Below are 25,429 nucleotides of genomic sequence, written 5' to 3'. Positions count from 1 at the left end.
GTCACGGGACAGACCCAGGTGCGATGGGTTTACTAAGTTAACTGGCCTATACCACACAATTATATCAAATGACAAACTCCATAGAGTCCCAGAGGCTGTTGGTTAAAGTGCTACTCGCGAGCACCTGTGAAGGCCGGCATGGCACACAGGAGGGTGATGTTGCCAGAACCACTGCCGGCCACCGTTGTCTTCCCAAGCGTGTTGACGTGTGCACACCACGCCGGGTACTCGTTTAAACAACCTGAACCGACCTCGCAGGAGGCCCTACACCACTTGAGATGCGTCGCGCACCACTGATGTTAACCGTGACCGGCAATTGAACCCAGGTCCGTTAGATTTGTAGTGCAGGTGTGCTTACCGCTGCGCCACCACTCCCCCGCTACACGCGCGCACACGCGTCGTCGTACTGGTTCCGCACACAAACCGCAACGTGTAGCAACAGCAGAGCAGGCCGACGTTATCTGGACGTTCCTGGATGGTAAGAGACCTGGGTCCGCTAAACCCACGGAAAGTATCACCAATGTTGGCCATTAACATCCCTGTAGTGAAAGGTCACTTGGGATCACTCGCAGCAAGTGGCAGGACCCTCCCCCAAACGAGTCTTGAGACTCGCAGGGCTCTCCTGGGTGAACGAGTGTAATCGTGAATAAGAATCGATTTCAGAAAAAAATCGATTCGCACCTCAAGAGTGATGTATTGCTTCGGTGCTCATCTCCCGTTTGCAGCCCCTGCAGAGCCAGTGGTGGAAATTCCACATTCCTATGGTGAGGTAGAGGTTCCGCATCAGACGACTTTATAATAATAATAATAACAACCTTCCCCATGAAGTAGTAATTGTATCGACCCCAGAGGGATGGATGGGCTGAGTCAACACCCAACCCTGCCAGGATTTGAACTCGCCGCCTTGTGATTGTTGAGCACTAACGGCCTAAATTCATCCACTGCTGGATGAAGGCCCTCCCCAATGTCGGTCGTCCGGTGTCGTTTAGCCAGGCCCCGCGCTGACCGCCGCGGGGGTCGTTGAAGAGGGGGTGACCCCGGGGTATTGCACGGCTTCGAATGTCGCTCGCCACTGACGTTGGCCGTGAGCGGGAATGAAACTCGGGCGCGCCGGGTTAGTGTCGTGGTGCGCGAACCGCGGGTTTATATTTTAACCCTCGCACAGGAGACTGGCCGGGTCTCACTCGAGCATACGCAGACAAATTTCGATTTAAAGCTTTCGTGACTGTTGGGATTCATCTTCTTGGTTCTCTCGGTAAAGTCACGTAGAAGGGAAATAATAAAATAATAAAAAATAAAACATAATTAAATAAGACGCTGTCTTTCCGACAGCCCTGTTCTTCACCTGAGGACGGCTGCTTGCGTTGTGGCCGAAACGTCGTGAGAATTGTATTTTATTATGTTTTAGTTTTATTATTGTATTATTTCCCTTCTACGTGACTTTGCCGAAAGAACCAAGAAGACATAAGCAGACACTCTGTCTCATTAACACATCTGTAAAATAACAAATGAAGTTTTTTTTTTTGCCACATCCCATCAGCCCTGCTGGCTTTCTGGGATTTCGGCAACATTTGTTCAACACAAGATCACATTCTGGGCCAGTTTTCCAGACTTGGCATCGGGCTCGCTTGGGGGAGGGATAAATAGAGGAGGCGAGTTTTCCGCTTGTGTGTTGTTTTTGCGTTGATCGAGGACCCCCTTATCTGAAACACAGGGCCTTGCCTATAACATGTGGTAGTTCACCTGCATCGATTCAAGCGAGCCTGGCATGACTGATGAGACACTGGATGTCGACACTCATCTAGAGTTTTGCTTCTGCGTTGCCAACGACTCTGAAATGAAGGCAGGCCGTGTGGCTGACGGAATGTGTGAAACGTACTTTTATATTTTTAGTTGGCAGGGCGAGAGATATGGGACGCAGGCGTGTGTTGTCTGCTTATTGATTCTGCGAGTCCCTGCAGGAGGCTGTTGCCCAGAACGACGTCACCTATTGTGTCTCAGCCCATTTTCCGGGCCACTCCATCCTCGTCCTGGCTGTGATTGGCTGCCTCGTCCTCGCCGGCCGTCGTGCTGGAGGGGAGACCGGGCCGATAATCTTCGACGGCCCCATAATTCTCCCAGAATTCCTCTGTTCCGACTCTCGGGGGGCCGCCGTAATTTTCCCACAATCCCTCCGTGCCTCGTTCCGCAAGTCCAGGGGGGCGGCCGCAGTCTTCCCACAATGCCTCGGTGCCCGGCGGCCCCGCGTCTCCGCACGGCGGCCGGCCGGGCACGCCGCTCGCCAGCCCCACGGCGACGTAGCCCGGGGTCGCGCCGTCGGCCTCGCGGCCGCCGCGGAGGCCCAGGATGGCGGCCACGTTGACGTAGCGCGAGGAGGAGGACGAGGAGGACGAAGAGGAGGACGAGGAGGAGTACGGGAGCTGAGAGGTGTAGCCGCTGTCGGATGAGGGGCAGCGCGCGCCGTGCGCCTGCCATGAGACCGGGGGGGCGGGGAACCCGCACACGACGCTTGCGTACCCATCGTCCCCCTCGTCGTCGTCCACGCCCTCGGCATCGCCCCCCACGTAACCCTCCCCCTCGTCGCCCTCCCCCTCGTCGCCCTCCCCCTCGTCGCCCTCCCCCTCGTCATCGCCGCCCTCGTCGCCCTCCCCCTCGTCGCCCTCCCCCTCGTCATCGCCCCCCTCGTCGCCGTCGCCCCCCTCGTCGCCCCCCCCGCTCGTCCTCCCTCTCGTCGCCGCCGCCGTGCTGCGGGTGAAGAGGGCGGCTGTCGCTGTGAAGCGGCCGCCTCTTGCCGGGTCTCACCTCAGCCTCCAGCAGCGTCGCCTGCAGCGTCGCCAGCAGCGGGAACCGGCACGGGTCACACGTGGGGGACGGCGTGTTAGTGTGTGTGTACGTGTGTACGTGTGTGATGTATGTGTGTGTGTGGTGTGTGTGTGGTGTGTGTGTGGTGTGTACGTGTGTGATGTATGTGTGTGTGGTGTACGTGTGTGGTGTACGTGTGTGGTGTATGTGTGAAGGGGGACCGTACCGACTGTAACAACTACAGGGGCATCTCACTCCTCAGTGTGCCGGGGTGCCGGGTAAGGTCCTGGCAAGGATTATTCAACATCGCCTTGCTAGGCACGCTGAGGAGAGGCTTGCGGAGCCCCAATGCGGTTTCAGGAAAGGGCGGTCCTGCACAGATGCCATATTTTCTGTCCGTCTGCTACAGCAGAGGTATAGGGAATTCCAAAAAGACCTACATCTCTGCTTTATTGACCTGGTCAAGGCCTATGATACCATCAGTAGGACTGGGCTCTGGGTTGTTCTTCGTGCTTTCGGAGTCCCTGACCCTCTGCTCACGATCATTAAGGACCTTCATGATGGTGAGCGGGCCCGGGTAAAACTACGTGGCCGGGAGTCGGAGCCTTTCCCTGTACACCTTGGGGTGCGACAGGGATGTCCTCTGGCTCCCACATTATTTAACATCTATTTCGACTGCGTAGTTCGTGAAGCCTTCAATAGCTGTACCGGGGGAATTACCATTTGGTACAGATATAATGGGAGGCTGATCGACGCCCGGGTGCGATCAAGGGATGGCTCCCTATTGGTCAACCACGTTATGTATGCCGATGATTTGGTAATACCTGCTCATTCAGAAGAGGAGTTGGAGACGCTGCTGCTGAGACTGGAGCGTGCCACTAAGAGGTGGGGCCTTACCATCAGCCCCACCAAAACTAAGCACCTGCCTGGGTATTTTGTACCATCGGGCACTCCACCCCCACAACTCCCAATCGGTGATGGGGCAGTTGTGGAGAGAGTGGAGAGTTTCCCATACCTGGGCAGTGTGCTTATGACCGGCTCCAGTTTATCAGCAGAGGTCTCACTCCGAATCAGTCGAGCGGCAATATCTTTTCATCGGTTGCGTAACGCTGTGTGGAAGCTACCTGGTCTGTCGCTCCGCACGAAGCTTCAGGTCTTCTCGGCCACAGTCATTCCCTCCCTTCCACGTTTCGCTTGCGAAACGTGGACCCCCCTAGTGGAGCATCTTCGCCGGTTGGAAACATTTAGGCTGGCCTGCCTACGATCCATCCTGGGTTTAACCAGGCTGGATTGTGTGAGGAGCTCACAAGTCCTTGAAAGATCTGGGCAAAGTCCCATCAGTGAGCTCCTCCGGCAGGCAAGGCTGCGTTGGCTGGGTCATGTAGCCCGCATGCCCAGCCACCGCATGCCTAAACAGCTTTTGTTCGGCCGGATCGAGGGGGCTAAACGGGCGCGGCACGGGCTAGAGAAGAGATGGAGTGATGTGGTACAGGAGGACGTGGAGCTGTGTGGACTTGCCGATGACTGGTACCAGCGGTGTCAAGATCGGCCTCAGTGGAGGAGGCTCGTGAAGGACGCTACTGGGCAGTTGGAGGCAGTCGCCCTCCAACAACAACGGAGGGCGGAGGAGCGACGCTCACAACAACGAGCGGAGCGCCGGGTGGCTAAAGCACAGCAAGTTGGCACAGTAGGGGGCACAGGTGGTGCATCAGCCAGTCGTCTCGGTCATCTCGGTCAGTCGACCCGTGGCACCTGGGTCTGCCCCGTGACCTCCTGCCAGCGGGCGTTCGACACTTCACGTGGCCTCAGGGTGCACATGGCCTGGCACAAGCGTCGTGGTGACGTCACCGCCACTTAGTGGCGAATGGCGGTTTTTGTTGTTGTTGTTGTGTGGTGTGTACGTGTGTGATGTATGTGTGTGTGTTGTACGTGTGTGGTGTACGTGTGTGGTGTGTACGTGTGTGATGTATGTGTGTGTGGTGTACGTGTGTGGTGTGTACGTGTGTGTGGTGTACGTGTGTGGTGTGTGTGGTGTACGTGTGTGGTGTGTGTACGTGCGTGGTATGTGTACGTGTGGTTTATTTGCGCGTGTGTGTACGTGTGGTGTGTGTATGTGTGTGTGTACGTGCGTGGTGTGGGGGGGAGCGGTGATGTAGCGGTTAGCTCTATGAACCCGGCGACCCGAGTTTGATTCCCGCTCACGGCCAACAACAGTGATGAGAATGATCTGAACCGGTTCTGGGCCTCCTCTAGGAGTACCTGGGGCAATGTGCAAACATCGCCACTGGGGAGACAAAGGCAGCCAGGCATGGTATTGACCACCCACTCCGAGTGCTGTACCGGCCTTTGTAGGTGCTCACTATTACCACTTACCCCAACAGTCTGTTAAGGCTATACGGGGGATCTTTGTGTGTGTGTGTGCTCACCAGCACGCGTGGCAGGGTGCCGGGAGCCTCTGTCACGTAGTGCAGGGCCCACGCCCCCAGCAGCAGCGCCAGCAGCAGCACCGAGAGCACCACCATCCCCACCACCAGCCACGCGTCTACACGCAACACACACACACGGAGTGGCGTGCGGTGTGGCGAGTGCTGTGTTGTGGTGGCGTGTCGTGCACATGTGGGTGTTGAACCATCGCACCCGCACGTAGCCAACTGCACTAATCGGAGGTGCTGGTGGCGCGTGGCGTGGCATCTGGAGTGGAGTGGTGTGGCGTGCGACGTGGTGCAGTGCGTGTCGTGTGGTGTGGCCGGGGAGGGCGGGGCTGGGTCCCTACTGGCGGCGTGGCGGCCCGTCCAGCGCGCCGTGGCCCGCGGCGGGATCTGTAGGCACGCGCGGCGCGAGTGGTCGCTCCACTTGCGGGGGAACTGCAACTTGAGCCGGGCCTCCACGCACAGCTCCGCTCCGGCCAGCACCTTCCGCAGCGCCAGCTCCTCCACCAGCGGCTGGTCCGGCTGCTGGTGGCACTTCTGTCGTGGGGAGGGGCGGGGTCACGGGAGGTCACGAGTGATGACCCAGGCAAGGGTCACGAACGATGACCCAGGTGGTAAGGTGTGGGGGTCACAGGAGATGTGTGAGCGCCGTGTCGGCCTTCGTAGGTGCTACTCGCTAATGGGACTTGCCCCAGCTGTGTGAGGGGGTGAGGGTGTGATGGTGAGGGTGTCGGGGTGTGATGGTGAGAGTGTTGGTGTGAGGGTGTGAGGGTGTCGGGGTGTGATGGTGAGGGTATCGGGGTGTGATGGTGAGGCTGGTGAGGGTGGTGAGGGTGTCGGGGTGTGATGGTGAGGGTGTGATGGTGAGGCTGGTGAGGCTGGTGAGGCTGGTGAGGGGTTTATGGTGAGGCTGGTGATGGTGAGGGTGTGCGAGGGGGTGAGGGTGTGCGAGGGTTACCCACGTGCCACCCGCGGGCGGCAGCAGCTGGCACACGTTCAGGTCCCAGCGGGCGCCGCGGTACAGCTCGGGCCGGGCCCCCGGGGCCCGCAGGGCCACCACCACCCGCGGCACCCTCGCCTCCACCTCCTCGTCGTCCACCTCCTCGTCCACCTCCACGCGAACCCTCACCTCGGGGGCACTCCACTGGGCTGGGGCAGCGAAGAGGCGTGTCTGGTGAGATGCGTGCGTGTGACGAGATGTGTGAAGAGGTGTGTGTGTGACGAGGTGTGTGACGATGTGTGTGTGTGTTGAGGTGTGTGTGTGTGACGAGGCGTGTGTGTGACGAGGTATGTGTGACGAGATGTGTGACGTGGTGTGTGTGTGACGAGGCGTGTGACGATGTGTGTGTGTGTGGAGGTGTGTGTGTGACGAGGTGTGTGTGTGACGAGGCGTGTAACGAGGTGTGGGACGAGGTGTGTGTGACGTGTGTGTGTGACGAGGTGTGTGTGACGTGTGTGTGTGACGTGGTGTGTGTGACGAGGCGTGTGACGATGTGTGTGTGTGTTGAGGTGTGTGTGTGACGAGGTGTGTGTGTGACGAGGTGTGTGTGTGACGAGGCGTGTGACGATGTGTGTGTGTGTTGAGGTGTGTGTGTGTGACGAGGCGTGTGACGATGTGTGTGTGTTGAGATGTGTGTGTGTGACGTGTGTGTGTGACGTGTGTGTGTTGAGGTTTGTGACGAGGTGTGTGACGAGGTGCGTGTGACAAGGTGTGCGGGAGTGGTGGTCGTGGTTACTTATGCCCCCACTGAAGACGAACATCCGTGGAGGGATGCGGGCAAGGCCGATGAGTCAGATGCCTTCTATGACCTCCTGTCACAGGTTCTGGCTTAAGTGGCCCCTCGGGATAGAGTCATCTTGTTGGGTGACTTCAATGCCCGAATTGGTCATGATGCTGGCACCTGGTCTGGAGTGATTGGAAGGCATGGGCCAGATCAGCTCAATAACAATGGCAGGAGGCTGCTAGATTTGTGTGCAGCCCACGGCCTTGATTACCGACACACTGTTCCGGCATCGGCGCATCCACACCACATCATGGATGCATCCCGGTTCCAAGCAAGAACATCTGCTGGACTACATAGTGATGGAACAGCGGATGCGGGCCCATGTCCTTGATACCAGGACCTACCGTGGAGCTGATCTGCCCACTGACCATCGACTTGTCATCTGTAAGATGCGCCTGCCATTCTTCCACTCCGGTGGTGGGTGTACACCCAGGACCCCATTCAAACCCTTAGTGGCATGGTCTCAGCTAGCTGATGAAAGTTGCAAGCGAGAATTTCATCATCACTTGCAGCTGGGGTTGGCATTGTCCCCCACTCCTGATGTTGAGGGGAAATGGGCGAGGTTTAGAACTGTGGCTCATACAGCTGCAATGGCTGCTTTGGGTCCACGGTCCAGACTTCCTCAGAGACCCTGGCTGACAGAGAAGGTATTCAGCCTGGCTGAGAAAAAGCGACAGGCCCACTCCCATCGGCTACAGCATCCCACGTTGGAAGAATGAGGAGGCTTACCACAGCCTTCGCTTGGAGGTTCGGAGAGCCGTGAGGCGCTGCAAGGATGGGTGGTGGTCGCGGGTTGCTGAGGAGATGGACTTTCGCGACCAATATTATTCATAATAACGTTTTTGGGTTAGATGATGCTGGATGCAATTACCAGCGAAACGTCGTACTCAAAAATTGTAAATGTTGTGGTTTCACGCTTCAACACACCGGTGGGCTAAAGTAGTGAACTATTTGTCTTTAGTCAACGTGACACTTTTTTGCTGATTGGCCGTGTCGGGTGGTGGAGGGTTAAGACACATTAATAAATAACGCGATCTAACCCAAACACTTTATTATCAATTATGAGGAGATGGAGTCTGCCTCAGTGGCCCACGATCACAAATCGCTCTTTAATTCCATCAAAAAAGTAACCTGCAGCGCCACACCTATTACCATCAATAGGGGAAAGAACGGTGATCCAAGGTTTGCAGATTTGCTGAGCATTTCTATGAGGTCCTGGGGGAGGGGAAATCCCTCAGCCTGGAAACATCATGGGACAAAGTGGGGATGACCCTGCTGAGGCTGCGGTGCCTCAAATATTTGAGGAGGAAGCCACCCCCTGTGAGTGGCTGGCTGAGGTGCCATCTGTTGAGGAAGTAATGAAGGCGATCCAGAGTCTGAGACCAGGAAAGGCACCGGGCAGAGATGATCTCCCAAGTGAAATGCTGAGGGAGGGTGGCGTTTGTGCGCAGACTGCCCTACATGACATCATAACAACAGTCTGGACCACTGGACGGGTTAAGCAGGATTGGAAGGATGCCCTGGTGGTCTCCCTCTTTAAGAAGGGGGACCGCACAGACTGTAACAACTACAGGGGCATCTCACTCCTCAGTGTGCCAGGAAAGGTCCTGGCAAGGATTATTCAACATCGCCTTGCTAGGCACGCTGAGGAGAGGCTTGCGGAGCCCCAATGCGGTTTCAAGAAAGGGCGGTCCTGCGCAGATGCCATATTTTCTGTCCGTCTGCTACAGCAGAGGTATAGGGAATTCCAACAAGACCTACATCTCTGCTTTATAGACCTGGTCAAGGCCTATGATACCATCAGTAGGCCTGGGCTCTGGGTTGTTCTTCGTGCTTTCTGAGTCCCTGACCCTCTGCTCACGCTCATTAAGGACCTTCATGATGGTGAGCGGGCCCGGGTAAAACTACGTGGCCGGGAGTCAGAGCCAGTCCCTGTTCACTTTGGGGTGTGACAGGGATGTCCTCTGGCTCCCACATTATTTAACATCTATTTTGACTGCGTAGTTCGTGAAGCCTTAAATAGCTGTACCGGAGGAATTTCCATTTGGTACAGATACAATGGGAGGCTGATCGATGCCCGGGTGCGGTCAAGGGATGGCTCCCTATTGCTCAACCACGTTATGTATGCCGATGATCTGGTAATTGCTGCTCACTCAGAGGAGGAGTTGGAGGCGCTGCTGCTGAACCTGGAGCTTGCCACCAAGAGGTGGGGCCTTACCATCAGCCCCACCAAAACTAAGCATCCACCTGGATATTTTGTACCATCGGACACTCCTCTCCCACAACTCCCAATTGATGATAGGACAGTTGCGGAGAGAGTGGAGAGTTTCCCATACCTTGGCAGTCTGCTCATGACCGGCTCCTGTTTAACAGCAGAGGTCTCACTCCGAATCAGTCGAGTGGCATTATCTTTTCATCGGTTGCGTAACGCTGTGTGAAGCTACCTGGTCTATCACTTCGTACGAAGCTTCAGGTCTTCTCGGCCACGGTCATTCCCTCTTCTACGCTTGCGAAACGTGGACCCCCCTAATGGAACATCAGTCGACCCGTGGCACCTGGGTCTGCCCCGTGACCTCCTGCTAGCGGGCGTTCGACACTTCACGTGGCCTCAAGGTGCACATAGCCTGGCACAAGCGTCGTGGTGACGTCACCGCCACTTTGTGGCGAATGGCGGTTGTTGTTGTTGTGTGACGCGGTGTGTGACGCGGTGTGCGTGTGTCTCGTACTGTCATCGAGCGGTCTGAAGAACTTGGAAAGCCCCCAGCAATGCGCCCCGCCCCCAGTGGGGGGCCCCCCGCCCCCAGTGGGGGCCCCCCCCTGCACGCGGGCGCGGTAGCGCTCGGCGGGGTGGTGCAGTTCCAGGGGGCAGCGCAGCACCCCCTGGCCCCCGCAGCGCGCCACCTCCGTCCACGATTGCCCGTTCCTGACAACACGCACACAACATGCACACAACACGCACACACACATCACGCACACATACAACACACACACAACACGCACAACACACAACACGCACACACAACACACACATAACACACACAACACGCACACACACAACACACACATAACACGCACACAACACACACACAACACGCACACAACGCACAACATGCACACACACAACACACACAACACGCACACAACACACACAACACACAACACGCACACACACAACACATACGACACACACACAACACACACAACAAGCACACAACACACACACAACACGCATACACAACACACACAACACGCACACACATAACACACACAACACGCACACACACAACACACACAACACGCACACAACACGCACACACAAATACACACAACACGCACACACAACACACAACACGCACACACAACACACACAACACGCACACACCACACACACAACACGCACACACAACACACACAACACGCACACAACACACACACAACACGCACACACACAACACACACAACATGCACACAACAACACACACACAACACACACAACACGCACACAACACACACAACACGCACACAACACACACACAACACGCACACACAACACACACAACATGCACACAACACACACACAACACACACAACACGCACACAACACACACAACACGCACACAACACGCACACAACACACATACAACACGCACACACAACACACACAACACGCACACAACACACACAACACACACACAACACACACAACACGCACACAACACACACAACATGCACACAACACACATACAACATGCACACACAACACGCACACAACACACACAACACACACACAACACGCACACAACACACACAACACACACACAACACACACAACACGCACACAACACACACAACATGCACACAGACAACACGCACACACAACACACACAACACGCACACACACAACACACACAACACACACAACACGCACACAACACACACAACACACACACAACACACACAACACGCACACAACACACAACACGCACACACAACACACACAACACACACACAACACACATACAACACGCACACACAACACACACAACACACACACAACACACACAACACGCACACAACACACACAACACGCACACATACAACACGCACACACAACACACACAACACGCACACAACACACACAACACACACACAACACGCATACAACACACACAACACACACACAACACACACAACACGCACACAACACACATACAACACGCACACACAACACACACAACACGCACACAACACACACACAACACACACAACACGCACACAACACACACAACATGCACACAACACACATACAACACGCACACACAACACGCACACAACACACACAACACACACACAACACGCACACAACACACACAACACACACACAACACACACAACACGCACACAACACACAACACACACACAACACGCACACAACACACACAACACACACACAACACACACAACACGCACACAACACACACAACATGCACACAGACAACACGCACACACAACACACACAACACGCACACAACACACACAACACACACACAACACACACAACACGCACACAACACACACAACACGCACACATACAACACGCACACACAACACACACAACACGCACACAACACACACAACACACACACACAACACGCACACAACACACACAACACACACACAACACACACAACACGCACACAACACACACAACACGCACACAACACACATACAACACGCACACACAACACACACAACACGCACACAACACACACAACACACACACAACACACACAACACGCACACAACACACACAACATGCACACAACACACATACAACACGCACACACAACACGCACACAACACACACAACACACACACAACACGCACACAACACACACAACACACACAACACGCACACAACATGCACACAGACAACACGCACACACAACACACACAACACGCACACAACACACACACAACACACACAACACGCACACAACACAAACAACACACACACAATACGCACACAACACACACAACACACACACAACACACACAACACGCACACAACACACACAACACGCACACAGACAAATAGTCGTCACTCGTGTTCGTGGTCGTGCTGATAAGCGAGTGGAACCTACAAAGGCCGGCACGGCACACCTATTGAGGTGGGTGGCCAACACCACGCTCGGCCGCCTTTGTCTACCCAGTGGCGATGTTTACACACCGCACCAGGTACTCATTTGAGGTTGAGTCCACCTAGGGGAGGCCCAGGACCGGCTTTAAATGATCATCACCGGTGTTAGCGTCCACATCGCCATCTCCTGATCTGTGGCCGGGGCCACGATGTTCAGTCTTCACTTGATCTCCGTGTGAGTGAGGAAGTGGTGTTCAGTCTTCACTTGATCTCCGTGTGAGTGAGGAAGCGGTGTTCAGTCTTCACTTGATCTCCGTGTGAGTGAGGAAGCGGTGTTCAGTCTTCACTTGATCTCCATGTGAGTGAGCAAGCGGTGTTCAGTCTTCACTTGATCTCCATGTGAGTGAGCAAGCGGTGTTCAGTCTTCACTTGATCTCCATGTGAGTGAGGAAGCGGTGTTCAGTCTTCACTTGATCTCCACGTGAGTGAGGAAGCGGTGTTCAGTCTTCACTTGATCTCCGTGTGAGTGAGGAAGCGGTGTTCAGTCTTCACTTGATCTCCATGTGAGTGAGCAAGCGGTGTTCAGTCTTCACTTGATCTCCATGTGAGTGAGGAAGCAGTGTTCAGTCTTCACTTGATCTCCGTGTGAGTGAGCAAGCGGTGTTCAGTCTTCACTTGATCTCCATGTGAGTGAGCAAGCGGTGTTCAGTCTTCACTTGATCTCCATGTGAGTGAGGAAGCGGTGTTCAGTCTTCACTTGATCTCCGTGTGAGTGAGCAAGCGGTGTTCAGTCTTCACTTGATCTCCATGTGAGTGAGCAAGCGGTGTTCAGTCTTCACTTGATCTCCATGTGAGTGAGCAAGCGGTGTTCAGTCTTCACTTGATCTCCATGTGAGTGAGCAAGCGGTGTTCAGTCTTCACTTGATCTCCATGTGAGTGAGGAAGCGGTGTTCAGTCTTCACTTGATCTCCGTGTGAGTGAGCAAGCAGTGTTCAGTCTTCACTTGATCTCCATGTGAGTGAGGAAGCGGTGTTCAGTCTTCACTTGATCTCCATGTGAGTGAGCAAGCGGTGTTCAGTCTTCACTTGATCTCCATGTGAGTGAGCAAGCGGTGTTCAGTCTTCACTTGATCTCCATGTGAGTGAGGAAGCGGTGTTCAGTCTTCACTTGATCTCCGTGTGAGTGAGGAAGCGGTGTTCAGTCTTCACTTGATCTCCATGTGAGTGAGCAAGCGGTGTTCAGTCTTCACTTGATCTCCATGTGAGTGAGGAAGCAGTGTTCAGTCTTCACTTGATCTCCGTGTGAGTGAGCAAGCGGGTGTTCAGTCTTCACTTGATCTCCATGTGAGTGAGGAAGCGGTGTTCAGTCTTCACTTGATCTCCGTGTGAGTGAGGAAGCGGTGTTCAGTCTTCACTTGATCTCCATGTGAGTGAGGAAGCGCTGTTCAGTCTTCACTTGATCTCCATGTGAGTGAGCAAGCGGTGTTCAGTCTTCACTTGATCTCCGTGTGAGTGAGGAAGCGGTGTTCAGTCTTCACTTGATCTCCATGTGAGTGAGGAAGCGGTGTTCAGTCTTCACTTGATCTCCGTGTGAGTGAGCAAGCAGTGTTCAGTCTTCACTTGATCTCCGTGTGAGTGAGGAAGCGCTGTTCAGTCTTCACTTGATCTCCATGTGAGTGAGCAAGCGGTGTTCAGTCTTCACTTGATCTCCATGTGAGTGAGCAAGCGGTGTTCAGTCTTCACTTGATCTCCATGTGAGTGAGGAAGCGGTGTTCAGTTTTCACTTGATCTCCGTGTGAGTGAGCAAGCAGTGTTCAGTCTTCACTTGATCTCCATGTGAGTGAGGAAGCGGTGTTCAGTCTTCACTTGATCTCCGTGTGAGTGAGCAAGCGGTGTTCAGTCTTCACTTGATCTCCATGTGAGTGAGCAAGCGGTGTTCAGTCTTCACTTGATCTCCATGTGAGTGAGGAAGCGGTGTTCAGTCTTCACTTGATCTCCGTGTGAGTGAGGAAGCGGTGTTCAGTCTTCACTTGATCTCCATGTGAGTGAGGAAGCGGTGTTCAGTCTTCACTTGATCTCCATGTGAGTGAGCAAGCGGTGTTCAGTCTTCACTTGATCTCCATGTGAGTGAGGAAGCGGTGTTCAGTCTTCACTTGATCTCCGTGTGAGTGAGGAAGCGGTGTTCAGTCTTCACTTGATCTCCATGTGAGTGAGGAAGCGGTGTTCAGTCTTCACTTGATCTCCATGTGAGTGAGGAAGCGGTGTTCAGTCTTCACTTGATCTCCGTGTGAGTGAGGAAGCGGTGTTCAGTCTTCACTTGATCTCCATGTGAGTGAGCAAGCGGTGTTCAGTCTTCACTTGATCTCCATGTGAGTGAGGAAGCGGTGTTCAGTCTTCACTTGATCTCCGTGTGAGTGAGGAAGCAGTGTTCAGTCTTCACTTGATCTCCGTGTGAGTGAGGAAGCGGTGTTCAGTCTTCACTTGATCTCCGTGTGAGTGAGGAAGCAGTGTTCAGTCTTCACTTGATCTCCATGTGAGTGAGGAAGCGGTGTTCAGTCTTCACTTGATCTCCGTGTGAGTGAGCAAGCGGTGTTCAGTCTTCACTTGATCTCCATGTGAGTGAGGAAGCGGTGTTCAGTCTTCACTTGATCTCCGTGTGAGTGAGGAAGCGGTGTTCAGTCTTCACTTGATCTCCATGTGAGTGAGGAAGCGCTGTTCAGTCTTCACTTGATCTCCATGTGAGTGAGCAAGTGGTGTTCAGTCTTCACTTGATCTCCGTGTGAGTGAGGAAGCGGTGTTCAGTCTTCACTTGATCTCCATGTGAGTGAGGAAGCGGTGTTCAGTCTTCACTTGATCTCCGTGTGAGTGAGCAAGCAGTGTTCAGTCTTCACTTGATCTCCGTGTGAGTGAGGAAGCGCTGTTCAGTCTTCACTTGATCTCCATGTGAGTGAGCAAGCGGTGTTCAGTCTTCACTTGATCTCCATGTGAGTGAGCAAGCGGTGTTCAGTCTTCACTTGATCTCCATGTGAGTGAGGAAGCGGTGTTCAGTCTTCACTTGATCTCCGTGTGAGTGAGCAAGCAGTGTTCAGTCTTCACTTGATCTCCATGTGAGTGAGGAAGCGGTGTTCAGTCTTCACTTGATCTCCGTGTGAGTGAGCAAGCGGTGTTCAGTCTTCACTTGATCTCCATGTGAGTGAGCAAGCGGTGTTCAGTCTTCACTTGATCTCCATGTGAGTGAGGAAGCGGTGTTCAGTCTTCACTTGATCTCCGTGTGAGTGAGGAAGCGGTGTTCAGTCTTCACTTGATCTCCATGTGAGTGAGGAAGCGGTGTTCAGTCTTCACTTGATCTCCATGTGAGTGAGCAAGCGGTGTTCAGTCTTCACTTGATCTCCATGTGAGTGAGGAAGCGGTGTTCAGTCTTCACTTGATCTCCGTGTGAGTGAGGAAGCGGTGTTCAGTCTTCACTTGATCTCCATGTGAGTGAGGAAGCGGTGTTCAGTCTTCACTTGATCTCCATGTGAGTGAGCAAGCGGTGTTCAGTCTTCACTTGATCTCCGTGTGAGTGAGGAAGCGGTGTTCAGTCTTCACTTGATCTCCATGTGAGTGAGCAAGCGGTGTTCAGTCTTCACTTGATCTCCGTGTGAGTGAGGAAGCGGTGTTCAGTCTTCACTTGATCTCCATGTGAGTGAGCAAGCGGTGTTCAGTCTTCACTTGATCTCCGTGTGAGTGAGGAAGCGGTGTTCAGTCTTCACTTGATCTCCATGTGAGTGAGGAAGCGGTGTTCAGTCTTCACTTGATCTCCGTGTGAGTGAGCAAGCGGTGTTCAGTCTTCACTTGATCTCCATGTGAGTGAGGAAGCGGTGTTCAGTCTTCACTTGATCTCCATGTGAGTGAGGAAGCGGTGTTCAGTCTTCACTTGATCTCCATGTGAGTGAGGAAGCGGTGTTCAGTCTTCACTTGATCTCCATGTGAGTGAGGAAGCGGTGTTCAGTCTTCACTTGATCTCCATGTGAGTGAGGAAGCGGTGTTCAGTCTTCACTTGATCTCCGTGTGAGTGAGCAAGCGGTGTTCAGTCTTCACTTGATCTCCATGTGAGTGAGGAAGCGGTGTTCAGTCTTCACTTGATCTCCGTGTGAGTCAGGAAGCGGTGTTCAGTCTTCACTTGATCTCCATGTGAGTGAGCAAGCGGTGTTCAGTCTTCACTTGATCTCCATGTGAGTGAGGAAGCGGTGTTCAGTCTTCACTTGATCTCCGTGTGAGTGAGGAAGCGGTGTTCAGTCTTCACTTGATCTCCATGTGAGTGAGCAAGCGGTGTTCAGTCTTCACTTGATCTCCGTGTGAGTGAGGAAGCGGTGTTCAGTCTTCACTTGATCTCCGTGTGAGTGAGGAAGCAGTGTTCAGTCTTCACTTGATCTCCGTGTGAGTGAGGAAGCGGTGTTCAGTCTTCACTTGATCTCCGTGTGAGTGAGGAAGCGGTGTTCAGTCTTCACTTGATCTCCATGTGAGTGAGCAAGCGGTGTTCAGTCTTCACTTGATCTCCGTGTGAGTGAGGAAGCAGTGTTCAGTCTTCACTTGATCTCCGTGTGAGTGAGGAAGCGGTGTTCAGTCTTCACTTGATCTCCATGTGAGTGAGGAAGCGGTGTTCAGTCTTCACTTGATCTCCATGTGAGTGAGCAAGCGGTGTTCAGTCTTCACTTGATCTCCATGTGAGTGAGGAAGCGGTGTTCAGTCTTCACTTGATCTCCATGTGAGTGAGGAAGCAGTGTTCAGTCTTCACTTGATCTCCGTGTGAGTGAGGAAGCAGTGTTCAGTCTTCACTTGATCTCCGTGTGAGTGAGGAAGCGGTGTTCAGTCTTCACTTGATCTCCATGTGAGTGAGCAAGCGGTGTTCAGTCTTCACTTGATCTCCGTGTGAGTGAGGAAGCGGTGTTCAGTCTTCACTTGATCTCCATGTGAGTGAGGAAGCAGTGTTCAGTCTTCACTTGATCTCCGTGTGAGTGAGGAAGCGGTGTTCAGTCTTCACTTGATCTCCATGTGAGTGAGGAAGCGGTGTTCAGTCTTCACTTGATCTCCGTGTGATTGAGGAAGCGGTGTTCAGTCTTCACTTGATCTCCATGTGAGTGAGGAAGCAGTGTTCAGTCTTCACTTGATCTCCGTGTGAGTGAGGAAGCGGTGTTCAGTCTTCACTTGATCTCCATGTGAGTGAGCAAGCGGTGTTCAGTCTTCACTTGATCTCCATGTGAGTGAGGAAGCGGTGTTCAGTCTTCACTTGATCTCCGTGTGAGTGAGGAAGCGGTGTTCAGTCTTCACTTGATCTCCGTGTGAGTGAGGAAGCAGTGTTCAGTCTTCACTTGATCTCCATGTGAGTGAGGAAGCGGTGTTCAGTCTTCACTTGATCTCCGTGTGAGTGAGGAAGCAGTGTTCAGTCTTCACTTGATCTCCATGTGAGTGAGGAAGCGGTGTTCAGTCTTCACTTGATCTCCGTGTGAGTGAGGAAGCAGTGTTCAGTCTTCACTTGATCTCCATGTGAGTGAGGAAGCGGTGTTCAGTCTTCACTTGATCTCCGTGTGAGTGAGGAAGCAGTGTTCAGTCTTCACTTGATCTCCGTGTGAGTGAGGAAGCGGTGTTCAGTCTTCACTTGATCTCCATGTGAGTGAGGAAGCGGTGTTCAGTCTTCACTTGATCTCCGTGTGAGTGAGGAAGCAGTGTTCAGTCTTCACTTGATCTCCGTGTGAGTGAGGAAGCGGTGTTCAGTCTTCACTTGATCTCCATGTGAGTGAGCAAGCGGTGTTCAGTCTTCACTTGATCTCCATGTGAGTGAGGAAGCGGTGTTCAGTCTTCACTTGATCTCCGTGTGAGTGAGGAAGCGGTGTTCAGTCTTCACTTGATCTCCATGTGAGTGAGCAAGCGGTGTTCAGTCTTCACTTGATCTCCGTGTGAGTGAGGAAGCGGTGTTCAGTCTTCACTTGATCTCCATGTGAGTGAGGGAGCGGGTTCAGCCTTGATTTGATCTCCGTGTGAGTGAGCAAGCGGGTTGCCCTGCATCTTCTGTACGGGGGTTTGAGTGTTGCCTGCCGCTCGCATTGCGCCGTGGGTGCTCCCCACGCGCTCCGGTCGCCTCGCCCCGTGTATACAACCGGCTCGTTCGTGGAGTTGGCCCACCCTTCCAACATAGGACCACAGAGCTTGGACAGACTGCCCAGAGACGCGCCCATCCGGCGTTTCTGTCGTCTTTGTTGATCTGGAATCTGCACGGTGTGGGTGGGGGTGTAGGTGGGGGTGTGGGTGGGGGTGTGAGTGGGGGCGTGGGTGGGGGTGTGAGTGGGGGTGGGTGGTGGTGGGGGTGTGGGTGGGGGTGGGGGTGTGAGTAGGGGTGTGGGTGGGGGTGTGGGTGGGGGTGTGAGTGGGGGTGTGGGTGGGTGGTGGTGTGGGTGGGGGTGTGGGTGGGTGGTGGTGTGGGTGGGGGTGGGGGTGTGGGTGGGTGGTGGTGGCGGTGTGAGTGGGGGTGTGGGTGGGTGGTGGTGTGGGTGGGGGTGTGGGTGGGGGTGGGGATGGGGGTGGGGGTGTGGGTGGGGGTGTGGATGGGGGTGTGGGTGGGGGTGTGGGTGGGGGTGTGGGTGGGGGTGTGGATGGGGGTGTGGGTGGGGGTGGTGGTGTTGGTGGGGGTGTGGGTGGTGGTGTGGGTGGGGGTTTGGATGTGGGTGGGGGTGTGGGTGGTGGGTGGGGGTGTGGGTAGTGGTGTGGGTGGTGGTGTGGGTGGGGGTGTGGGTGGGGGTGGGGGTGTGGGTGGGGGTGTGGGTGGGGGTATGGGTGGGGGTGTGGGTGGGGGTGTGGGTGGTGGGTGGGGGTGGGGGTGTGGGTGGGGGTGTGGGTGGTGGGTGGGGGTGTGGGTAGTGGTGTGGGTGTGGGTGGTGGTGTGGGTGGTGGTGTGGGTGGTGGTGTGGGTGGTGGTGGGGGTGTGGGTTGGGGTGGGGGTGTGGGTGGTGGTGTGGGTGTGGGTGGGGGTGTGGGTGATGGTGGGGGTGTGGGTGATGGTGTGGGTGGTGGTGTGGGTGGTGGTGTGGGTGGGGGTGTGGGTGGGGGTGGGGGTGTGGGTGGGGGTGTGGGTGGGGGTGGGTCACCTCACCTGAGGAGCTGCACCCTGTACGTGGTGTCGGCCCCGCCCCCTTCGGGGGGCTCCCAGCTGAGCACGTGGTTGAAGTCCCGCGAGCTGATGGTCACGTGACGTGGGGGAGCGCACTTGGTCACGGAGCCCCCCTGGCTGGGGGTCAGGGGTCCCGGAGTGGGGGACACTTTTGGGGGGGGGGGGTGGGGTACGCATGGGAGAGAGGGGGACAGGTGGGTTAGAGAGGGGACAGTTGACCTGCATAGCACGAGGAGGGCACAGCCCGAACCGTCTGTGCTTTGACCACAATTAGAAGGGGCGGCGTTTTCTTTCGTTTGAATGCAACCTCTTGACCGGTTTCGGCATTCGGGTGTCTCATCAGCAGCCTTATTGCGGCACAGCGTGTTGCGTGGTGTCAGTGTGTAGTGTGATAGTGAGGCACGTGTTGTGTTAAAAGCTGACATCCCCCTCCCACCGCCCCCCACGCCCCTTCGCGCATTCGACGTTTCTCCTGCACGGCGTCCATGCCGCAGCCTGTATCCACAGTGGTAGTAGCAGTAGCAGTGGTAGTGGTAGTAGCAGTGGTAGTAGCAGTGGTAGTAGCAGTGGCAGTGGTAGTAGCAGTGGTAGTGGTAGTAGTAGTGGTAGTAGTAGTGGTAGTAGCAGTGGTAGTGGTAGTAGTAGTGGTAGTAGCAGTGGTAGTGGTAGTAGTAGTGGTAGTAGCAGTGGTAGTGGTAGTAGTTGTGGTAGTAGCAGTGGTAGTGGTAGTAGTAGTGGTAGTAGCAGTGGTAGTAGTAGTGGTAGTAGCAGTGGTAGTGGTAGTAGTAGTGGTAGTAGCAGTGGTAGTGGTAGTAGTAGTGGTAGTAGCAGTGGTAGTGGTAGTAGTTGTGGTAGTAGCAGTGGTAGTGGTAGTAGTAGTGGTAGTAGCAGGGGTAGTGGTAGTAGTAGTGGTAGTAGCAGTGGGAGTAGCAGTGGTAGTGGTAGTAGTGGTAGTAGTAGTGGTAGTAGTAGTGGTAGTAATAGTGGTAGTAGTAGTGGTAGTAGTAGTGGTGGTAGTAGCAGCGGTAGTAGTAGTGGTAGTAGTGGTAGTAGTGGTAGTAGTTGTAGTAGTAGTGGTAGTAGCAGTGGTAGTAATAGTGGTAGTAGTAGTGGTAGTAGCGGTAGTAGTAGTGGTAGTAGTAGTGGTAGTTGTAGTAGTAGTAGTGGTAGTAGTAGTGGTAGTAGTAGTGGTAGTAGCAGTGGTAGTAGTAGTGGTAGTAGCAGTGGTAGTAGCAGTGGTAGTAGTAGTGGTAGTAGTGGTAGCAGTGGTAGTAGTAGTGGTAGTAGTAGTGGTAGTAGTAGTGGTAGTAGTAGTGGTAGTAGCAGTGGTAGTAGCAGTGGTAGTAGTAGTGGTAGTAGCAGTGGTAGTAGCAGTGGTAGTAGTAGTGGTAGTAGTGGTAGCAGTGGTAGTAGTAGTGGTAGTAGTAGTGGTAGTAGTAGTGGTAGTAGTAGTGGTAGTAGTGGTAGCAGTGGTAGTAGTAGTGGTAGTAGTAGCAGTGGTAGTAGCGAGAGAAGGGCGACAGGGAGGCGTCTGACCGCCGGTGAGCGAGCGAGTGAGCTGGTGACTCGGTGAGTGCCGGATCGGCCATCAACTCCTACTGCCGCCACGGTGGCGAGGAGATGTTAACTACCTCGCCTGGTATACAGGAGGTCGTGGGTTCGATCCCAACCCTGACTCCTGCTGCTGTATATTTGGAGTTTGCATGTCTCTCTCATCATCATCATCACGGTGGCTAGGAGATGTTAACTACCTCGCCTGGTCTACAGGAGGTCGTGGGTTCGATCACAACCCTGACGCCTGCTGCTGTATATTTGGAGTTTGCGTGTCTCTCTCTCTCATCATCATCACGGTGGCTAGGATATGTTAACTACCTCGCCTGGTCTACAGGAGGTCGTGGGTTGGATCCCGACTTTGACGCCTGCTGCTGTGAATTTGGAGTTTGAGTGTCTCTCTCCCCGTGGTCGCGTGCGTGGATTTTTCTCCGGGTCCTCCGGTTTTTCCCCCTCCAACATTTAGAATCAACACCACGTGTTTAGAGCACAGGGTGCTTCAATTTTTTTTAAACATGGGACTATCGCTTTTTTTATGGAAAAAGAACGGATAATACACTGATAATGTGATAACAAATGTAATGTTAGTAGCTTCAAAAAGTCTCCACTCGTTCGCCATCATTGTCAACGCGTGGCCTGGAATCGTCTCCAGGTGGTCTCCAGAGCCCGGAGGCGGCACATTTCCTGCGGTAATTGTTGCCAATTCTCAGAAGTGTGAACATTCTTTTGAAGCGCACTCCCTTATTTAGCTGCGACAATACATTTCCACGCGACGACGACGATAACGACGACGGGCCACTTATAATAATAAAATGGGTTTTTCCCTTTTTTTCGGGAAACAAAACTGAAACATTTTACAAGGATTCACGTCTGCATTCACCACAATACTTGCGGTCAAATGTTAACAAAAAACACTCTGATAATATATGCATTGTCCTTGAAACTGATTGGTCCACACCAGAGACAGCTTTCTTTTGAGCCTTGACCCAATTGGTGCTCGGCCAGAGGACTCCAAAAGGCGTCCACAGCTCAAAGACAATGCACTGAGCATCTACATCATTAGACCTCCTTTGCCAGTACCAAGATATGCTCACCCCGAGCCCTCATTACTTTGATAGTGCAGCATTGTCTGTGAGCTGTGCGCCTTTTAGCGTCCTCTGGTCGAGCACCAATTGAGAGGAGGCTCAAAAGAAAGCCGTCTCTGGTGTGGACCAATCAGTTTCAAGGACAATGCATATTTTTTTTTCACCTGAGGACGGCTGCTTGTGTTGTGGCCGAAACGTCGTGAGAATTGTATTTTATATTGTTTTATTTTTTATTATTTCCCGTCTACGTGACTTTACAGAAAGAATCAAGAAGACAATGCATAGATTATCAGAGTGTGTTTTTTGTTTGCATTTTGACTGCAAGTATTGTGGTTAATGCAGTTACATGAATCCTCGTAAAAAGGTTTCAGTTTTGTTGCCAGAAAAAAGGGGGAAAAACCTCATTATATTTTGGTACTGGCAAAGGGCTATCATGAGTGAGCGCCAGGCCGCTCCTGAAAGCGAGTTCACGTAGCCCCGGTGTGGGCCTTACCCTGCTGGTCAAATAACAATGACAGTCAAATAACGAGAATCGTTGTAGGGATGGGATATGAACGCACCACGGAGCTCACGATTTAAATGCCGCTGGCTGCTGCTGCTGGGTTGGCAGTGGTGGTGCACGGCACAGCCGACAGTGACTCAACGCGTTCATCAATGAACGCCGCGACGTTTCGGGCAATGACCCTGCTTCACGTCACCGCAGATGTGGCATCAGCGTTCCACGTGGGAGGCCGCGCTTTGCCGAGAAGTTTGTGGGGGGGGGGGGGTGGAAAGGGGGGGGGGTGGAGAGGGGGGGTGGAGAAGGAGAGGGGCAGTTGCGGAGGGGGGCAGTGAGGGAGGGGTGGGCGAGGGGTGGGCGAGGGGAGGGGCTGAGGTGAGGGGCTGAGGGGGAGGGGAGGGGCTGTGGGGGAGGGGAGGGGCTGAGGGGGGGCTGTGGGGGAGGGGCGGGGCTGCGGGGGAGGGGGTGCTCGCTGTGTTTCTCGGAACAGCAGCAGCAGCAGCAGCAGGAGGCGGGGCCCGTGCTGGTGATGTCACGGCGCGAATGACGCATTCCCCGTCAGCAACTCGCAGGGGCGGCACAAACACACGTGTACACACACACACGCGTGTACACACACACACACGTGTACACACACACACGCGTGTACACACACACACACGTGTACACACACACACGCGTGTACACACACACACGCGTGTACACACACACACGCGTGTACACACAAACACACGTGTACACACACACACGCGTGTACACACACACACGCGTGTACACACACACACACGTGTACACACACACACGTGTACACGTACACACACACGCGTGTGTGTGTACACACACACGCACGCGTGTATACACACACACACGTGTACACACACACACGTGTACACACACACGTGTACACACACACGTGTACACACACACGTGTACACACACACACACGCGTGTACACACACACACGCGTGTACACACACACACGCGTGTGTACACACACACGCGTGCACACACACACACACGCGTGCACACACACACACGAGTACACACAAACGCGTGTACACACACACACACGCGTGTACGTACACACGCGTGTGTGTGTGTACACAAAGACAAATATCCCCCGTATAACCTTAACAGACTGCAGGGGCAAGTGCTGTTAGCGAGCACCTATGAAGGCTGGCACGGCACACGAGGGGGTGGGTGGCCAACACCATTCCCCGGCCGCCTTTGTCTCCCCAGTGGCGATGTTTACACACTTACCGGGTACTCATTTGAGGCTGAGTCGACCTAGGGGAGGCCCAGGACCGGTTCAGATAATCGTCACCGTTGAGGGCCGTGAGCGGGAATCGAACCCGGGCCGCCAGGTTCGGAGCGCAGCGCGCTAACCGCTGCGTGGTCTTGTCTCTCCCCTAGGTCGACCCAGCCTAAAATGAGTACAGCTGTACCTGGTGCGGGGTGTGGGGAGACAAAGGCGGCCGGGCGTGGTGCTGGCCACCCTCCCCCCCGTGTGCCGTGCCGGCCTTCACAGGTGCTGCTCGCTAAGAGCACTTGCCCCAGCAGCCTGTCGCAGGCTGCACGGGCGTCTTTGTGTGCGCGAGTCGTGGGCCGTCTCACCTGGGTGCACAGCTGCCGTGGCGACGGTGCGGCTCATGGCGACGACGATGATGGCGTGGAGGGCGATCGCGAGGCGAGCCATGGATCTGCGGGCGTGTTCCTCCTCCTGCCCCTCCCGCGATGTCTCCAGGCTCGTCCCAACTCGGCGGGGGAGCGTCTTCCTCTCCTCGTCTCCAGCGCAGTTCCTTCCCTTCCCGTAAAATAGCGCGTGTAGGTGTGTGTGTGGGTGTGTGTGTAGTTGTGTGTGCGTGTAGGTGTGTGTGTCGGTGTGTGTGTGTGTAGGTATGTGTAGGTGTGTGTATAGGTGTGTAGTTGTGCGCGTGTAGGTGTGTAGGTGTGTGTGTGTGTAGGTGTGTAGGTGTGTGTGTGTAGGTGTGTGTGTGTGTAGTTGTGTAGGTGTGAGTGTGTAGGTGTGTGTGTGTGTAGGTGTGTGTAGGTGTGTGTGTGTGTAGGTGTGTTTGTGTAGGTGTGTGTGTGTGGAGGTGTGTGTGTGTAGGTGTGTGTGTGTGTGTGTAGGTGTGTATGTGTAGATGTGTGTGTGTGTAAGTGTGTGTGTAAGTGTGTGTAGGTGTGTTTGTGTAGGTGTGTGTGTAGGTGTGTGTTTGTGTCGGGTGTGTAGATGTGTGTGTGTAGGTGTGTGTGTGTGTGTAGGTGTGTGTATGTAGGTGTGTGTGTAAGTGTGTGTAGGTGTGTTTGTGTAGGTGTGTGTGTAGGTGTGTGTGTGTGTCGGTGTGAAGATGTGTGTAGGTGTGTGTGTAGGTGTGTGTGTGTAGGTGTGTGTATGTAGGTGTGTGTGTGTAGGTGTGTGTGTAGGTGTGTGTGTAGGTGTGTGTGTAGGTGTGTGTGTGTGGTGTGTGTATTCACGTGTATGTGTGTCTTGGTGTATACATGCGAGTGGGGAGCGGTGGCGCAGTGGTTAGCGCGCTGCGCGACTCACCCGGCGAACCGACTTCGATTCTCGCTCTCGGCCAACGCCAGTGACGCTTTTCTGAACCAGTCCTTACACCCCCCCCTAGGTCGACTCAGCCTCAAATGAGTACCTGGTGCGGTGTGTAAACATCCCCCCTTTGGAGACAAAGGCGGCCGGGCGTGGTGCTGGCCACCCACCCCACGTGTTGCTCTTAGCACTTGCCTTGCGCGTGCCTCTGTGTGTGCGCGTGCCTCTGTGTGTGCGCGTGCCTCTGTGTGTGCGCGTGCCTCTGTGTGTTTCGCGTGCCTCTGTGTGTGCGCGTGCCTCTGTGTGCGCGCGTGCCTCTGTGTGCGCGCGTGCCTCTGTGTGTGCGCGTGCCTCTGTGTGTGCGCGTGCCTCTGTGTGTGCGCGTGCCTCTGTGTGCATGGGCGTGTAGGTGGCGCGTGCGCGTTTACCTGCGTGTGCGCGTACC

At 54.4% G+C, this 25,429-nt stretch overlaps 1 protein-coding gene across 1 annotated transcript; it reads right to left on the bottom strand.

Moving 5' to 3' along the window:
• Positions 1–2,670: 2,670 nt before the first annotated feature.
• Positions 2,671–24,923, bottom strand: LOC144950356 (uncharacterized). The gene is made up of 7 exons (XM_078880471.1): positions 24,048–24,923; positions 19,281–19,446; positions 9,742–9,938; positions 6,190–6,380; positions 5,576–5,768; positions 5,229–5,344; positions 2,671–2,823 (listed from the first exon to the last, which is right to left on the bottom strand). Exons 1-7 carry the CDS (start codon positions 24,127–24,129, stop codon positions 2,671–2,673), a joined length of 1,098 nt encoding a protein of 365 aa, XP_078736597.1. The 5' UTR covers positions 24,130–24,923.
• Positions 24,924–25,429: the final 506 nt, after the last annotated feature.

Source organism: Lampetra fluviatilis, chromosome 57 (genome assembly GCF_964198595.1).
Source record: "Lampetra fluviatilis chromosome 57, kcLamFluv1.1, whole genome shotgun sequence".
In the NCBI taxonomy this organism is placed as follows: Eukaryota; Metazoa; Chordata; class Hyperoartia; order Petromyzontiformes; family Petromyzontidae; genus Lampetra; species Lampetra fluviatilis.
The sequence above is the reverse complement of the archived record's forward strand: the minus strand, read 5'-3'. Positions and strand labels throughout refer to the sequence as shown.